Source organism: Trifolium pratense, linkage group LG3, assembly GCF_020283565.1.
Source record: "Trifolium pratense cultivar HEN17-A07 linkage group LG3, ARS_RC_1.1, whole genome shotgun sequence".
NCBI classification, from domain to species: Eukaryota; Viridiplantae; Streptophyta; class Magnoliopsida; order Fabales; family Fabaceae; genus Trifolium; species Trifolium pratense.
In genome coordinates this window covers 9,149,213-9,167,676 of record NC_060061.1, presented here as the reverse complement: position 1 = coordinate 9,167,676, position 18,464 = coordinate 9,149,213, and the positions used below count along the sequence as shown (strand labels likewise).

At 34.0% G+C, this 18,464-nt stretch overlaps 3 protein-coding genes and 2 non-coding genes across 5 annotated transcripts; 2 read left to right on the top strand and 3 right to left on the bottom strand.

Moving 5' to 3' along the window:
• Nucleotides 1–278: 278 nt before the first annotated feature.
• On the top strand, nucleotides 279–993 carry LOC123914549 (protein MIZU-KUSSEI 1-like). The gene has a single exon (XM_045965751.1). It carries the CDS (start codon nucleotides 298–300, stop codon nucleotides 991–993), a length of 696 nt encoding a protein of 231 aa, XP_045821707.1. The 5' UTR covers nucleotides 279–297.
• Nucleotides 994–2,854: 1,861 nt separating this feature from the next.
• On the top strand, nucleotides 2,855–12,202 carry LOC123917016 (magnesium-transporting ATPase, P-type 1-like). The gene is made up of 7 exons (XM_045968621.1): nucleotides 2,855–3,320; nucleotides 3,435–3,551; nucleotides 8,727–8,953; nucleotides 9,052–9,263; nucleotides 9,388–9,490; nucleotides 9,852–10,222; nucleotides 10,309–12,202. Exons 1-7 carry the CDS (start codon nucleotides 3,014–3,016, stop codon nucleotides 11,954–11,956), a joined length of 2,985 nt encoding a protein of 994 aa, XP_045824577.1. The 5' UTR covers nucleotides 2,855–3,013; the 3' UTR covers nucleotides 11,957–12,202.
• TRNAL-UAG lies at nucleotides 12,143–12,222 on the bottom strand. The gene has a single exon. It is a non-coding gene; the product is annotated as a tRNA-Leu (tRNA).
• Nucleotides 12,223–12,296: 74 nt separating this feature from the next.
• TRNAQ-UUG lies at nucleotides 12,297–12,368 on the bottom strand. The gene has a single exon. It is a non-coding gene; the product is annotated as a tRNA-Gln (tRNA).
• Nucleotides 12,369–13,146: 778 nt separating this feature from the next.
• On the bottom strand, nucleotides 13,147–14,598 carry LOC123917015 (RING-H2 finger protein ATL54-like). The gene has a single exon (XM_045968620.1). The coding sequence runs from the start codon at nucleotides 14,356–14,358 to the stop codon at nucleotides 13,504–13,506; it is 855 nt and encodes a 284-aa protein (XP_045824576.1). The 5' UTR covers nucleotides 14,359–14,598; the 3' UTR covers nucleotides 13,147–13,503.
• Nucleotides 14,599–18,464: the final 3,866 nt, after the last annotated feature.

Genomic DNA, 18,464 nt, shown 5'->3' with positions numbered 1-18,464 from the left:
TAGTAAGGAATCTTTACACCTCTAATACTAATGGAATGGAAATACTTAAATATTACTACTAATTAGTAGTGACAAAAAAAAAACTCAGCATGTGCAACTAACAAACTAAAAAGTTTACACTCATTAATACTTTATTCATATACTTTTATCATCATCATATATTAATGTGTCATCTATATTTACACTTTATCTAATTTAATTAATCCCTAAACTATACACAACACTATATATATAGCTAGATAGTTAGCTATAGACAACAACACCAAATTAAGGAAGGAAGTAAGCAAGTATCACAATATGGCCACTGGTGTTACATCAGTTGACTGCCACAAACAAGTTAGATCATGGAGATTGCTACGTTCTCTCATTCGTCTACTAATCCCAACTTGTAACTCTTCCACCATTGTTGAAGACCAAGATGCAACAATATCAAACAAAATTCTCCAAAACACCAAATATTCATCTTCACTCATATCATCCAAGTCCCACACAATCACAGGCACAATATTTGGATACCGAAAAGGAAAAATAAATTTTTGTATTCAATCAAATGCTAACTCCATAACCCCAATTCTCCTTCTTGAACTAGCAGTTCCAACAAACATTTTAGCTAGGGAAATGAGCAAAGGAACGCTACGAATCGCGCTAGAGAGTAGTAGTAGTAGTAACAATGGAAGATCTTCGTCAACGGTTTTGTCGACGCCTTTTTGGACTATGTATTGTAATGGGAAAAAAGTTGGTTATGCTGTTAAGAGAAGGCCTTCTAATACTGATTTTGAAGTGTTGAATTTGATGCGTTCGGTTGTTGTTGGAACCGGAGTAATGAAGTGTAACGGAGAAGATGATGATGATAATGATGAAGTTATGTATTTGAGAAGTAGTTTTAAGAGAGTTGGTGGTGGATCTTCTGAATGTGAATCTTTTCATTTGATTGATCCTGAAGGTGATAATATTCATCAAGAACTAAGTATTTTCTTTTTAAGGTCAAGGTGACTACTAATTAATTACCTTAATGACCTTTTAAAAAAAATTACTTAACTTTTTGAGCTGTCTAATTAATCATTATGGTTGCATAAACTAGAATATTGTATAGAAATTGCATGGCTTTATCCTTCATAGAGTTTCTGATTAGTCAAAAACATAATTTGAACAAATTTCAGTAGAGATGTTGTCCATTTTTCCCAAAGGAGTTTAATATGTTTTTGACATACCTTTGCGATGTTACTTGTTTCAAGTCTATTCGTGACATTATGTAACTCTATCTTTTTGGGTAGATAATTATATTTATCGTCTTTCATTTTGATACTCCCTCCGTGACAATATATAAGCAAAAATCACATTTCTAGGTTCATTGCATAATTAATGTATCTGACATTTAATATAGATCATTGAATATGCAATGAACCTAAAAAGATAATTTTTAGTTATATATTGTCACGGAGGGTGTAGTTAGTAATATTTATTGTCACGGGGATGGCTTGGTAAGCAAGTAACATGTTATGTAGATGTCAACTCCCTTCTTTTTGATCAGAATGAAGGGTAGTTCATTGGATTTGTAATTTGATCCCAGAGGTGCTAGTTCAACTCCAGCTTGTGAGAAGGGTTTTGGAAAGTCTTCATATAATTAAATCAAAGCATTATTTAACAGTTGAGGTGTTGGAAAGTTTGAAGTGGGGCATTATATTTGCACAATAAAATAAATTCAACACAATTCATAAATGAGAGGATCCAAAAGCATTTTTACGCGTCTACTGACAACTCATAATGTTCTCCTTGTTAGTCGTACTATTATTGGCCATAAAAGCAATTTTAGAGAATTGAATCCATGTTTAATTAATCAATCAGCACTTCAAAATTAAGTGTTTGTTACCTATTGTTCGTTGATTCAGTGGTGATTGATATTGGATTTGATAGAAAGGATTAGAGTTTTATCCCCTGCAACTGCGATCGGGATGATCTTAAATCACTTGATGCTAGAACTGACCCTCGACTAGATTATGCGGTCCAATGGGTCAGATACGAATGGTGGAAAAAGAAAAAATTAAGTGTGTGTATGTGTATGGTTATCACATTACAAATATTGATTTCGGTTAAAATTTAGAAGTGATTTTTGGTTATATCTGGTTCTCATAAAAAGCGATCAGGTAATTTAAAATTTGATCGTAAAGTAAGTAAAATTTGGCCAAAAATTATTTTATAATAAAAATGGAACTCGAACTTAAACTTAGAAGTGAATTTAACCTAACATAATTTATAATATTTATTTTATCAAATTGAATCAAGAGGGAGTGTGCTAGAAGGTTTTAGCTCTTAAATATGGTTTGGAGGATGGGAATAATAATCTTTGGTCGTAACATTATCTCCATCTTTTTTTTAAAAAAAAAATAAAAAATCTTGGTATCCGGCCTTAAGACCGACTAATTCAAGTGGACCAATTCCACCGCTCACTTGCAGGGCCCATTTAAAGCTAGAATTTTTTTATCTGGACTTAGCCTATCAAAATTGTCACTAGAAGAAATCGAACATTATCTCCATCTAAAATCTTAGATAGTGTAAAGCTAGTTTCTTTTATGACGTGCATTAATTGCAGATCTTGGAGGATGGGAGTATGTTGTCTTAGAAATTTGGTCAATAATTGTTCCTATTAGGAATTGAATTATAATTCTCTCGAACAATTCATTTTAGAATGAGCTCATTAGCAACTTGAGACAAATATCTTTATTATAATTTTCTTTTGGATGTTTAATAATTGTATTTAGTAGATGTATAATTAATTCTAGAATTTAATTCTAACACTTTATTATATTCATTAATCATCTACAAAAATATAATCAACCTTGTAACCAAAAAAAATAAAAATATAATCAACCAAATACCAGTAATCACATCAGGAGCAGTCCAGCAAGCAAGAAACACTAACAATAACTGCCAGTCAGTACTCACTAAGTATGGTAGTTAGAGTCATGCAAGTAAAGTCCCTAAGATCGACAAACAAACACACACACAAAAAAAAATGCACACTCTCATTTTTTTCTCTTCACCTTCCATTCAAATCTCCATTTTCAACAACACATGTTTCTCTCTTTTTTTTCCAATTCTCATTCATGTATCATATATCATTCTCTTTTCCTCTCCCTTTATTATTTCAATCCTTATGGGAAGAACCAAAGTTTCCACCCTTTTTCCTTCCAATAACAACCATCACTACACTCTTCCTCTTTCCAATACCATTCACCAAACTCTTGTTAACAAACCCAATTCACACAAAAACCGTTTCCCCTTTACAGTTTTGGAATTTCTCCGACGCTTTATCTCCGGAAGTATGCTTTTATTTTTCTATGATTTTATCTATCTAGCTAGTTTAGTTGCTAGTTTTATGATAAAGTTTCTTTTTTTTTTGGTGTTTTACTTATCTGGGCTGAGTTCAATTGCAGGGAAAGTTGATGGAGGTTCAAGAACAGAGGAAGAAGAGAGAGTGTATTCTTGGTTATATACTTTGGCTCAGTCTGAGAAAAACTTGGTCTTTGAGTACGTTAGGTCAACTGAAAGAGGCAAGTATCTTCATTCTACAATTGTATATAGTACTAGTATATTTTTTGGTATTAACGCTCCGATTCTCGGGGGCTCATTAACTACTTGAAATCAATGCCTAGGTTTACAATTGTATATTTTTCAATGTTCAAATGAATCAAATCCTGGTTGAGAGATGTGTCTACATTTAATGTTCGACAGTGCCTCGAATAAGATTATCTTCGTTGGATGGAACCTATGAAAAGAAAAGGGTATAAGGGGGTTTTTGAAAAAAATCAAATGTTTTTGTTTGTTTTTCAATTACATAATAAAATTAGATTGTGGTCTTGAATGCCAGTTTTATGTGCTGCTTGTCCTGTGCAATCTCTAACTGTTTGGCAAATTTCCTCAATAAAAGAAACATGAAAGAAAAAATATATGATATTAGAGCACAGCTATGATTTTAGATTGTGGTTTTTGTTGTGATCATTCTTGATATAGCGGAGAATGACAGTCAAATACAGCTAACGTAGTCTAATTCGTCGTCATGGAGATATAAAAAAGGTTTAAATATGATTTTAGTCTCTGCTATTATGGCGGTTTTTATGTTAATCTCTATAAGTGTTTTTTGTTTGGATTCAGTCCCTACAAATTCAAAAACTACTACTTTTAGTTCCTTACGTTAGCCTATTGGACCATGTGTGACTTTAGGGATATCTATGTTATTCTTATGTACATGTAAACTAAACAGCAGAGTCTAGAGTTCTTAATGTTTTGATCAGTAAATTAAACACTGCCCTCTAGCTTGTGTGTGTGTGTGTGATTTTTCTCCTATTGTATTTGTTGGAAAATATTTAGTTTCCTAGTTTGTTATTTCTAGGAGATTCTAAGCCTATCTATTATTTCCTTTTATGTTTGTACTCTTCTTATTTAAACCAGCCTTGAGCTGAGGAATAACACATAACAGTATTCACTTATTATTTTCTACATGGTATCGAGAGCTCCCGATTTTGGGGGTCTCGCTTCCGCAAAACCCTAGCCGCCGTCGTGTTTACAATCTGACCACGACAACTGATTTTGTGTGCGGTACTGTTCACCCGTGGCACTGTTCATACGCTGGTACTGTTCATGGCGGTACTGTTCACGCACACTGTTCACGTAGTACTGTTCACGCGTTCTGTTCACCGGTGTTAATTTTCCTTTGTTGCTTCCGGTACTACTTGGCTAAGATTATTAATTATGACGTTTTTTTATTCTCGACGACGATATTCCACTTTCAAATACCGTCGTGAATGCAAATATTGTCATCGTTTGGGACATACTATTTTTCAATGTTGGAAATTACATGGTCTTCCGCGACCTTCAAATCAGAAGAACAAAGGTGGAGGTGAGGGTCAGACATTCCAAGCCAGTAATTCTGATCAAGAGCATCAGTCTTCTTCAATTCAGCTTTCATTCACGATGGAACAACTAGACAGACTGTACAAAATTCTTGAATCTAACACTCTTTCTGGCTCTGTTGCCCCCAAAGGTACTTCTGCCCTTTTTAGTGTCAGTCTCAGTCGTGCTTGGATAGTAGATTCGGGTGCAAGTGATCACATGACAGGTGATTCTACTCTGTTTTCTTCTTATAGTCCATGTGCAGGTAACCATAAAATAAAAATTGCGGATGGATCCTTTTCAGCCATTGCGGGTAAAGGTTCGGTTGTGTTGTCTCCAAGTCTAACCCTTAAAGATGTTCTTCATGTCCCAAATCTATCTTGTAGTCTCATGTCTGTCAGTAAATTAGCCCAAGATAGAAATTGTCAAACTAATTTTTTTCGTACTCATTGTGTTTTTCAGGATTTGAACTCGGGGAAGATGATTGGTAGTGCTAAGGAGAGTGGAGGACTCTACTACTTCGACATTGAACCTGAATCACAACTACCTTCCAAACCAATAAGTTCATGCTTTGAATCTTTTTTAGTTCTGAATAATAATAATGATGATGTTATGTTATGGCATTCACGATTAGGTCATCCTAGTTTTCCTTATTTAAAACACTTATTTCCTGAGTTATTTCGTAATAAGGATTTATCTTTGTTTAAATGTGAAGCATGTGAATTTGCAAAACATCATCGTTCTCATTTTCCATTACAGCCCTACAAACCATCAAAACCTTTTTCTGTTATTCACAGTGATGTTTGGGGCCCTAACCGAACGAGTACACTTTCTCATAAAAAATGGTTTATCACATTTATAGATGATCACTCAAGAGTTTGTTGGGTGTACTTGTTAAAGGGGAAATCTGACGTTTGTCAGGCCGTAAAAGATTTTGTTAAAATGGTGCAAAATCAATTTCAAACAAATATTCAAGTATTTAGAAGTGATAACGGCAAAGAATATTTTAACACAATGTTGAGTGATTTTTTTCGTGAAAATGGAATTGTGCATCAAAGTTCATGCCCTAACACTCCCCAACAAAATGGAGTTGCAGAAAGAAAAAATAGGCACTTGTTGGAGGTGGCTAGAGCTTTACTTTTCGCAAGTAAAGTACCAAATTATTTGTGGGGTGAAGCAGTTTTAACTGCTGCATACTTAATTAACAGAGTGCCCTCCAAAGTTCTTAATTTTAAAACTCCAATTCATATTTTCAAAGAATGTTTTCCTAATGATCGTGTTTCAAACGATTTGACCTTAAAAATCTTTGGTTGCACTGCATTTGTTCATGAACATAAGAATATTAGCAAACTTGAACCGCGTGCTATAAAATGTGTTTTTGTTGGGTATTCTCCAACCCAGAAGGGATATAAATGTTTTGATCCAAAAAATCAGAAAATGTTTGTCACCATGGATGTTACATTCTTTGAAAACAAACCTTTTTTTGACACGCATCTTCAGGGGGGAAATTTAAATGAAGATTCGTCTCAAACTGAGGACATGAGTTTTTTTAACTCGTTTCAAACTGAGGACATGAGTTTTTTTAATAATTTATCTTTGCCGGTATCACAAAGTTCTAAGACTTATACTTCTGCACCAACGAAAAATGGCCATGATTCTTTATCTAATCCTACTCCTGTTATGAGTAGTGAGCTTGTTGAATCCGAGCCTACATTTTCTCATGAAGAAAACAATGAGAATCTTGAAAACAATGATAATGATGATCTAATTGAAATGCCACAAAATAATGAGTCATATAAAGATAATAGGTTTGAATCAGGAAACAAGACTTGGAAAGGAAAGGTTTTTGTGAGAAAGAATCACAAAGAAAGTGATGAGTCCACATCTCAACACTGTCATGAATCTGAACCGGGGGATGATCAACTTCCTAAAAAAAGAAAAGGTAAGTCTATCTCTGTTTCTGAGAGTCGTATTTTGTATCCCGATATCGATGATCCTGTGGCTGTTAGAAAACCTGTTAGATCTTGCACTAAATACCCATTGTCCAATTTTATATCATATTCAAATTTGTCTTCGTCTTTTTCTGCCTTTACCTCAAAATTGTCTAGTGTAGAGATTCCAAAAAATGTACAGGTTGCTCTAGAAGTTCCAAAGTGGAGGGAAGCTGTACTTGAGGAGATGAAAGCTCTTGAAAAGAACAAAACCTGGAGTGTTATGACACTACCGGATGGCAAGAAGACGGTTGGATGCAAATGGGTGTTTACTGTGAAGTATAATTCATATGGGTCAATCGAAAGGTACAAGGCTCGATTGGTGGCTAAGGGTTTTACCCAAACTTATGGTATAGACTACTCAGAGACTTTTGCTCCTGTTGCAAAATTGAACACTGTCAGAATTCTCTTGTCTCTTGCTGCTAACTTAGATTGGCCCCTACATCAGTTGGATGTTAAGAATGCTTTTCTCAATGGTGATTTAGAAGAAGAAGTATATATGGACATTCCTCCTGGCTTTGAAGACAAGTTTGGATCAAATGTATGCAAACTAAATAAGTCTTTGTATGGATTAAAGCAGTCTCCTAGAGCTTGGTTTGAAAAGTTCACTTATTCCATGAAGAAACAAGGGTACATTCAAGGACAAGCTGACCACACCTTGTTCACAAAGTTCTCCCAAGATGGAAAAATTGCTGTCCTAATTGTTTATGTTGATGATATCGTCCTTACTGGAGATGATATAGTTGAAATGGCAAGAGTAAAAGAGAAATTAGCATTAGACTTTGAAATCAAGGACTTGGGATCCATGAGATATTTTCTTGGTATGGAGGTTGCTCGATCAAAAGATGGTATTGTAGTTTCCCAGCAAAAATACATTCTAGATTTATTGAAAGAAACAGGAATGAGTGGATGTCGACCAGCAGATACTCCCATGGATCCTAATGCAAAACTTTGGGAAGAAGGTAGTGTTCCTGTTGATACTGGAAGGTACCAGAGATTGGTTGGGAAACTGATTTATTTGTCACACACTAGACCTGACATTGCTTTCTCGGTTAGTGTAGTAAGTCAGTTTATGCATTCTCCTTTTGAGGAACATCTTGAGGCAGTCTATAGGATACTGCGATATTTGAAAGCAAATCCTGGAAAGGGATTATTTTTTAAGAAGACTAATGAAAGAAATGTGTCTATCTTTACCGATGCTGATTGGGCAGGTTCAGTCACTGACAGAAGATCAACCTCCGGATATTGTACCTATGTTTGGGGTAATCTTGTGACATGGAGGAGCAAGAAACAAGGAGTTGTAGCAAGAAGTAGTGCAGAAGCTGAGTTTAGAGCTATGGCTCAAGGTATTTGTGAAGGATTATGGATCCACAAAGTCCTAGAAGAGCTTAAGATTAAAATTGAGCTTCCATTGAAATTATACTCTGACAGTAAAGCCGCTATTAGCATAGCTCATAACCCAGTTCAACATGACAGAACCAAGCATATTGAGATTGATCGGCATTTCATAAAAGAGAAGTTAGATGCCGGAATCATATGTCTACCTTTTGTAACTTCGAGTCAGCAAACTGCAGATATCTTGACCAAAAGCTTAGCAAGACCCACCTTTGAGCATTTGATCGGCAAGTTGGGCATGATAGATATCTATGCACCAACTTGAGGGGGGGTGTTGGAAAATATTTAGTTTCCTAGTTTGTTATTTCTAGGAGATTCTAAGCCTATCTATTATTTCCTTTTATGTTTGTACTCTTCCTATTTAAACCAGCCTTGAGATGAGGAATAACACATAACAGTATTCACTTATTATTTTCTACAGTATTAAACGTGTTATGGAATTTCTTGCAGGCTTAAGTTTTACTGAAGCTGAGAGGAGGCTGCGGGAAAATGGCCCAAATGTTCCACTCGAGTATTCTTTTCCAAGCTGGTGGCATCTTCTATGGAACGCGTTTTTCCATCCTTTCAATATGATTCTGATTGTTTTATCTTCTATGTCATTCATTGCCAGAGACTATCCCAATGGTTTCATCATGCTCATATTGGTTTTTATCAGTGTCATCATTCGTTTCTGTCTGGTATTTTTACATCAATTAGCTGATTAAATTCAATGAACGAATAGTTCTCTTCACTTATATTTATGTTCTTAATCTTGCATATTTGTTGCGGATTTTAGGAACACAAAAGCTCAAAAGCAGCTATGAAGCTTTCAGAATTTTTAAGATCTCCTATAAAAGTTCAAAGATGTGCCGGTAGAATTGAGCAGAAAGAACTGATAGTTCAAGTTGATCACAAGGATGTAGTTCCAGGTGACATTGTGATTTTCGAACCTGGCGACCTCTTTCCTGGAGATATCAGACTGTTATCTTCAAAACACCTCGTTGTAAGGTACTTCGATTCAATAGGAAACTTTACTCCTTTTTATAGATTAGAGACTTCTATCAAGATGTTCCTCCCATTGGTTTTTCAGCTAACTAAATATAACTTAGTGATTTCTTTAACTTCTTAACAGCCAGGCCTCACTAACTGGGGAATCTTGGGCGGCTGACAAAACTTCCGATGTTAGAGAAGATCACAACACTCCTTTACTAGATTTAAGGAACATTTGCTTTATGGTGCGTAACACAACTCCTTGCGCCTATTTTGTTTCAATGGTGGTTATAGATTTTGAGTTTGTTTGATTCTGCGATGACAAGAATTGATTTTAAATGAATTAATTCTGGCTAAAAGTATGTTGAATGTAAACTGATTTATGTTTGCATCATTCATAAATTATGGAGGCAATATCAATTTTACTCAAAAACATTCACACATGTCAAAATCGATTCTATGCCTCTGAAATGAATTTTGCCTCCTCAAAAAGTGGTACCGGACATACGCAAATTGCATCTCACAAAATGCGGGACATCTAACTCACATTTGTCAGCTTAATAACATATAATTTTTCTGAGAAGTTACTAATTATGAATGTTACAGGGAACAAATGTGGTATCAGGTACTGGAACAGGTTTAGTTATTTCAACTGGATCCAATACTTACATGAGCACCATGTTTTCAAAAATTGGGAAGAGGAAGCCACCAGATGAATTCGAAAAGGGTCTCTGCTGGATATTTTACATGCTTATTTCAGTTATGCTTGTAGTTGTTACAATTATGTTTGTGACAGATTACACTACATCTCATGATTTGAGCAAGAGTGTTCTCTTTGCCATCTCAGTTGCATCTGTCCTCAATCCTCAGATGCTTCCCCTCATCATTAACACGTGCCTCGCGAAAGGAGCACTCGCTATGGCTAAAGATAGATGTATTGTAAAAAGTCTAACAAGTATACGCGAGATGGGATCAATGTAAGTATAAATTCACATTAAAAATCAACTGATTGATGATTTGGTCACTAAATTCTCATTCAATGTATATTTTTTCACTGTTGCAGGGATATCCTTTGTATTGATAAGACAGGCACCCTAACAATGAATCATGCAATCTTGGCTAATCATCTTGACTGCAAGGGTTTACCCCGAGAAAAAGTTCTACGCTTCGCCTTCCTCAATTCTTACTTCAAAACTGAGCAAAAGTATCCTCTGGATGATGCAATTCAAGCACATGTATATTCAAATGGATTCAAGTTTCAGCCATCCAAGTGGAAGAAGATAGATGAGATTCCTTTCGACTTCATAAGGAGAAGAGTATCTGTCATGTTAGAAACAGACGACAAACACTCGCAGTTCTTGGGGAGGTTCATGGTAACAAAAGGAGCATTGTTGGAAGTCATAAAAATATGTTCTTTTATTGAAAATTTTGACACAAATGAAATTTCTACCTTCTCATCAGATGATTATCAGAGGATTTTAAATCTATCTGAGGAATTGAGCAATGAAGGGTTAAGGGTTATAGCAGTAGCTATAAAGAAGCTGGAAATGCAGAAAACTTGTGAAACAAGTAATGGAAGCAAGAGAGGTGCCGATGATTTCGAAAGAGACATGATATTCCTTGGCCTCATAACATTTTTTGACCCACCTAAGGACTCAGCAAAGGAAGCTCTTCGGTGTTTGGCTGAGAAGGGAGTGAAAGCAAAAGTTTTAACTGGTGACTCACTTTCCTTAACCACAAGAATTTGCAGAGAAGTTGGCATAAGTACCACTCATGTTATAACAGGACCTGAGCTAGAAGAATTTGATCAAGAAACTTTCCTTGAGACTGTTAAAAGCGCCACGGTACTAGCCCGTCTCACCCCAACTCAGAAACTCCGTGTAGTGCAATCGTTACAGACAATAGGAAATCATGTAGTTGGTTTCTTAGGAGACGGTGTAAATGATTCACTAGCATTGGATGCTGCTCACGTAAGCATTTCGGTGGACTCAGGCGTAGCCATTGCCAAAGACATGGCGGATATAATCTTACTAGAGAAAGATCTCAATGTGCTCGTCGCAGGTGTTGAACACGGTCGTCTCACATTCGGCAACACAATGAAGTATATAAAGATGTCAGTTATTGCTAACTTAGGAAGTACAATTTCACTCCTCATAGCAACATTGTTCCTTAAATACGAACCTTTGACTTCAAGACAGCTTCTTACACAGAATTTCATATACAGTCTCGGACAAATCGTTATTCCTTGGGATAAAATCGATGAAGAATTTTTGAAAACTCCTCATAAGTGGTCGGAACCAGGCTTACCAATGTTCATATTATGGAATGGTCCAGTATGCACATTATGTGATATGGCAACACTTTTGTTTCTTTTGTTCTATTACAAAGCTTATGATGATGTGAATGAGAATTTTTTTCATTCAGCTTGGTTCATTGAGGGTCTTCTCATGCAAACTCTCATTGTTCATTTGATGAGGACTGAGAAAATTCCTTTCATACAAGATATTGCTTCTTGGCCTGTGATTTTGTCTACTCTTTTGATATCTTCAATTGGAATTGCAATTCCATTTACTCCTATTGGGAAGGTTATGGGATTTACAATACTACCAATCTCATATTTTGGATTTTTGGCTGTTATTTTTCTAGGATATTTTACAATTGGTCAAGTGGTTAAGAGACTTTACATATTGGTTTATAAGAAATGGCTTTGAATATCAAATTTTTTAATATAGTGTTTTTGCTATAAAAGGATGGTAATTGGTGATGTAAGAGATTGTATATTCACAAAGCAATTTAAATACAATAACAAAAAGAGTATTAGATGAATTTCATAATCTTTTAGAATTTTGGCTAACAATGTTGTGTAAAGTGAAAAATGATGAAGAAAAAAAAAATTTTGACAGCTGTGGGATTTGAACCCACGCCCTTTCGGACCAGAGCCTAAATCTGGCGCCTTAGACCACTCGGCCAAACTGTCTTGATATGTTTAAGATGTAAGTAAAATAATAGATAATTAAACAACAAAAGAAAAATGCTTATATGAAAAAAATGAGGTCCTACCGGGAGTCGAACCCAGGTCGCTGGATTCAAAGTCCAGAGTGCTAACCACTACACCATAGAACCGAGCGATGTACATTTATTGTCGAAAATATATTTATATGCATTGAAGTACTACAAGGGAAAATACATTTATTTAGATTCTTTAAACCCTTCAAGTTTATATGAATTTCAATTATGATAATACAGAAATTGGAGAAAATATGCATCAATTTGTGAACATAAATCTAGATGTGAGAATCATTGAAAAATTCTTCTACTCAAACACAACTAGCATGCATCAACAAGCCAAATATATGCTCCTCCTTATAGTTGATTTCTTTGCTTTTTTTCTTATAGTTGAGTTATAGCACTTAAAAATATATTCTTTGATAATCAATTTATAGAGGTTAAAACGTTAGAGGGATTACGACCACGTTGCTGGAAACATAAAGGAAAAACATTAAACTAAAGAAATTAAAACATTTTCGTTCATTTTGGGTGTCTTACAAAGTGTCTCAAAGACACTATATATAATGGTTAATAATGGATCATACTTAATGTCTAAAAGGCTAAGAAGCCCAACTAAATAACAATTCAAATAAAAAACCAACTAATATTAAATTTAAATAACTTAAATTCCTAAATTATTTATTTAATATAATTACATCCCCCGTCACAAAATATAATAACTCTTTGTTGATAAATGTACGTTGGCTTTACATAAACATAAATTTATGTGGTTAGTGTTACCTTTTATGTATTAAAATTTTGCTCCACTAGAATTTTAACCCCAAGTATAAACTATATACACATACATAGTGAAATAACTTAATTTTGTAACCTCAAATAACAAAATTCAAAGTACTTGATCATTGACCTCTTTATTAGAATTTGGGAGGCCTATACTCAACCACAAAAACTAGTTTTAGAGTTGAGGTTTGCACTACACTTATAAAGGCTATTTTTATCATATTTCTAGTCAATGTGGGACTTCTAACACTCTTCACTCTGTCAAAAAAAAAAAAATAATGACCTCTTCACTGTATTTCCTCTTCCATTTCCTTTGCTAACAAATTAAGCAATATAGTCCATAAATCCTAGCTCAATTGCCAAAAATGTCGGCTATGATTGGGGTTCGAATCTCAGTGCCTCCACTTTGTGTGTATGAATTTCCAATAGTTTGTCCATTTCGTCTATGTACCAACCAAAAAGAAAAAAATTAAGCAATATTATTTTTATTTACCCTTTCACTAGATGATACACTAGAATCACTATCATCATTATCAACTATAATAATTTCAAATTCTCCTACATTATGTGATTGTGATCCTAATCCTTCCACAACAACATTATCAAAATTTTCTATCTGTCCCTCTTCTTGGTTCAAACTCTCACCAGAAATATTTGAATCAAGCTGATCATCAGTAACTGTGACACTCACCTCTGCAGCATCATTAACCACAGGTGCGCGACACAACGGACAATTTTTATGTGATCTAAGCCAAGTATCAATACAAGGCACGTGAAAAGCATGGCTACACTTAGGCAAAAGTTTGAGACTCTCTTCTTCTTGAAATTCACCTAAACAAACAGAACACTCTGTTCCATCAAAAAGTCCTTCATTTTTTCTATACTTCAACACTGTAATCGAATCTATAGTCGATTGTTGAAGCCCTATTGTTCGGATTAACCAGATGGGGTGATCAATGACCATAAACCTCTCATCATCATCATCATCACCATCATCATTTGAAATGGTAGAATCTGTATAACCATGAACATCGAACAATATAGGCGTGTTTCTTCGGACATAGTTATTGTTATGGTTAAGGTTATGTCTTCTTGAGTGGTAGCTTCTCCTTAGGGAAATGTAAAAGATTAAAAGAAGCATAAGAGTGGTAACGAAGCAAGCTGTGGCGATAATCGCGATATGAAGTGTATGAATATGGATATGAAAATGATGAAGTATTTGATAGGAAGTTTGTGTAACAGGTGATTGTTGAGGGGAAGGATTTGGGCTATCATGATTGTAATGATATAAATGAAGGAGATTATTTCTCATATGAAAAACCATTGATGGGTAGGTAATGAGATTTGATTGATAGAATTGTAGAGATAATAAGAGTGAACATGGAAGATGTGAAGATTCAATACAAGAATTATGGGCAATGTTGTCACTTTCAATAGGAAACTTACGAGTTTACTTAGCAAGAAACTTTTCCATGTTCACACATCATGACTCATAAGTCAATGGTGCTTTGATTTTGCATTTACGCGTTATCTTTTTAATGGTGGTGGTGGAGCCTCCTTGTGTGATTCTTTGAAAATATGAACCAACCTAGTTGGAATATATGTTTGGATGAATATGAGTTTGGGACACGGTGATGACTTTGTTTAAGCTAAATGTAATTTCTGCTGAAAGGGATTTTTATTTCTTAAAATGTATGTTGATTTTAAATTACTAATAAGAATATGGAAGATTCACATAGTCAACAATTGTGATAGAAAGAATATGGAAGATAAAATATAAGAAATGTCTTCTATAACAATGCAAGATGTGTTCCAAAATATATCATAAAACAAAATGGTGAGGAAAATATTATATCTATATTATTTTGCGTTTATTAGTTCAAGTGAAAATGAAAAAAAGTAGACATGAAAAAAAGTAGACATAAAAACAGAGGCGTCTCGCACACATGTGCGAGGTGTGCGATGGCATCGGACCTCAAAATTTTGAGGGCCTCAACTCAAAATTTTGAGGTCCTATAATATTACTTATATATTATTTATACTTATAAAATATCAAATGTATATTAATAGATTAGTTTTTAGGCCCTAAAATAATAGTTATATATTGTTAATGTTCATAAAATATCATATGTATCAATAGATTAGTTGTCTATAATCGTAAATATAGTTCTAGTCTATTTTAATCTTTGCATACAATTTGATCTTAGATTAGGATGTTCCTTTTTGACGTTATATACAAAGATAATTATTTTGTATTTCTTGTTCCATTTAATTTAATGCAATTGATTTAATATTGATAATTTATATGTTTATAAGAATGATTTTTTTTTATATTATATGCAATTTAAATCAACAATTTTTTTTAAATTATATTTTTTTTATTAAGGAGCTATTTTTATATTTTGCACAGAGTCTCCTAAAACTCGGAGACGCCCCTGCGGTAAAAGGAACCTTAAAATGCAAATGAAAATTTTTAGGTATGTGAATTATGAACCATGCCTACGTGTGGCTGCAAAATAGTACTGTCCCAAGTATAATTGATGTGGTGTAGATCCAAAACAGAAATATGTTATGACAAAATGCACAATCATTCTTGTTCTTGTGGTCAAGTATGTAATCATATCAGAAGTGTGTGATACTCATTTCTATATTTTATTCATGTGTGTGGAGATATTTATATTAATTTAAACAACAAACATTGTGATTGCTTTTCTCTGTTCCAATTATTTTATTTTTGTACGTGTTTTGTCATGATCAATTTTTGGTCTTATGTTAATGATACTTATAAAAAGAAAGATAATTTTGAGATCAGAAATTGTGTGGTTTAATAATTTGTTAATCCATGTAAACAAGCTCAATCAAAGTCAAGAAAAAAAAAATTGTTGTAAATTGCCTTGAAAACAAGGAAGATAGCAAATATTACTGGTTTGGCGTCTCGGGCGAAATTTTGGTGCTTCGGGCGAAAATTTCAGCAAAGCGGGGGCTGACTTGTTGTTTTTGCGCCCCGGGCGAAATCTGCGCCCCAAGCGAAAAAAGCTACGCCCCGGGCGGAAATTGCGCAGTATATATAAAGTGTTCAGTTTCTGCAGCCGTAAAAGAGAGAGAAAATGTGAGGTTTTTAGGGTTCTTCATCCAACATCAATCTAGAATCAAAAAGGGTTCCTTTTGGGTATATTCTAGGGTTGGGGAAATGTTTCTAACACCTTGTAATCACTTATCATTGAAATCTCTTGGTCACGGGAAGATATTTTGGAAAAGGGTATAATTAGGGTTGAAGTCTAATTCTGACAACTCTTGTATTGAATCTCGTTATAATCAAGTTTTCTATCGATAGTGAAACAGAGAGTCTCTCTCCCCCAGAGTATGTTGATTTTGACTGAACTGGGTAAACAATTTCATCGTGTTCTTTTATCGCTTTATTGTGTTTTAGCTTTTGTGATTATTGTTCATCCATTTTGATTTGGTTACTTCAATTCTTTTGTCTCACACACTGAACGCTATTGGTGTGATTTTCGATTCGAATTCACAAAAGAGAGAAATTATGATGATAAATTGATAATAACACAAATTAATTGAAAATTAAGTCTCATATGAAGATTCTGTTTGTTTCCCCTTAAGTTGATGTTAATCTTTGGAAAGCACTAACAAAGTTAGAAAAGAGAACAAAAAAAAAGTATGCTGCCTACCACTAGGTGTTATGCACTGTCATATAAGCACTTTCAACTAATAATCAATTCATTTTTCTTTTTACTTTGTTTTTCTCTCTTTGTTGTGTGTCCTTGTTGGATTCTATATATTCTAGTAGGTAGGCCCTAAGAGTTAGAGCTACTAACCAAAGTCCAAAACAACAAAAAGGCCTCTCTCTTTCTAACTTTTAAAAGCATTGGGTTGGACCCTTAAAATCACTTTAATGAAAGCCATGCATGTGATTGCTTGATTGAAGTGATTGGTTTGGTGGAATTCTTATTTTTTGCCTATTGTGCTTCTTAGTTCTAAGGTTGGAATTTGACATATTAATATCGCATATAGTAGATAGATACTTTATTTTTTATAGTGATAGTAGATGTATACTTAAAAAAAAATCATTTTAAACTCTAAAGAAAAAAAAATCTAATTTTTTTTTTCTTCTTCTTGTTCATCCATTGAGAAAGGTGATTTAAGATCAATTTTGATCAAAAATCATCCTTCTTGATCCTTTTTTAATTACGCTTTTACTTAAATAAGTGATTTTCTCATATTATTGAGTTTGTTTGAGTTTTTCATCTTTGTGATTTATTTGTCTGGTGTTGTTTGATGTCTCATCTTAGTACGGTGTTTGTTTTGAGTCTCGTCTTTGTACGGTGTTTGTTTTATTCAGATTTGCTTCGATTCAGATTCAATAACTCTAGCGTCTTCAACACTGCAGATTCGGAGGCATGACTATTCCGGACACTTGTATTTCATCATATCAATTGTAAGCTTAAAGATAAAGTCGTTTTATGTTATTAACTCGGATGTTATGAGCTTGTTCGCAGATATCCTTTTTAGTTTTTAGCGATTTTGAATATGTAATGATTTTGATTGATGTAATATCTATCAATTTGAATAAATGAATATCGTTATTATTTTTTTTGTTTGTCAAAAAAACAATTGATGTTGCGCTTTATAATTAAAATGATGAGGTGTTAATAGAGATGTCAACCCATGATATTTTTTCTCATCTTCATTTCAACGGATCTCCATGATATATGTGGAGAATGGAGATCCATGAATATAAAAAAAAATAACAAAAAATTTATATTTTTCGTTCAAAAACCTAATACTAGTATTTCAATATTTCTTCCTCTATTCTTGTAAAAAAACACACACACACACATGTATATATATATATATATATATATATATATATATATATATATATATATATATATATATATATATTGCATATTGTTTTCTTTTAATAAAAAAAAAATCATGGTGCAACAATATTAACATAAAAAAATCTTAGACAAAAACTCAGCATGCATAATTATAGAAAAACTATGATAAAGGCAATTATAGAATTGTCAATGATGATAATCAAAATATTAAAGCAGCTATCGAACAAAAGTGGACAAATTAGTAATATGATCAAGTCGGGAATCCAGAGCATGGGGTGCTTCCCCGATCCCCACCTCGAAGTGTCTTGGGGGGAACTTTTTCCTCAATCTCCATCCCCGTGAGGGAAAAAAATCTCCAAACTCAGAGTGTCAAACGGATAATATCCACGAAAATACCCGTATGCAAATTCCCTATATGTTATACCCTATAGACAATGATTTTAAATTCTGATTTGCTTATGTGGTGTTAGCTTCATTGCAAATTCAAAGTTGCCGCAATCTCCTTCCTTCCTTCCATGCAATGCCAATTGCCAATTGCCAATTGCCAAATCCTTTGTCCCTGGTCACATAA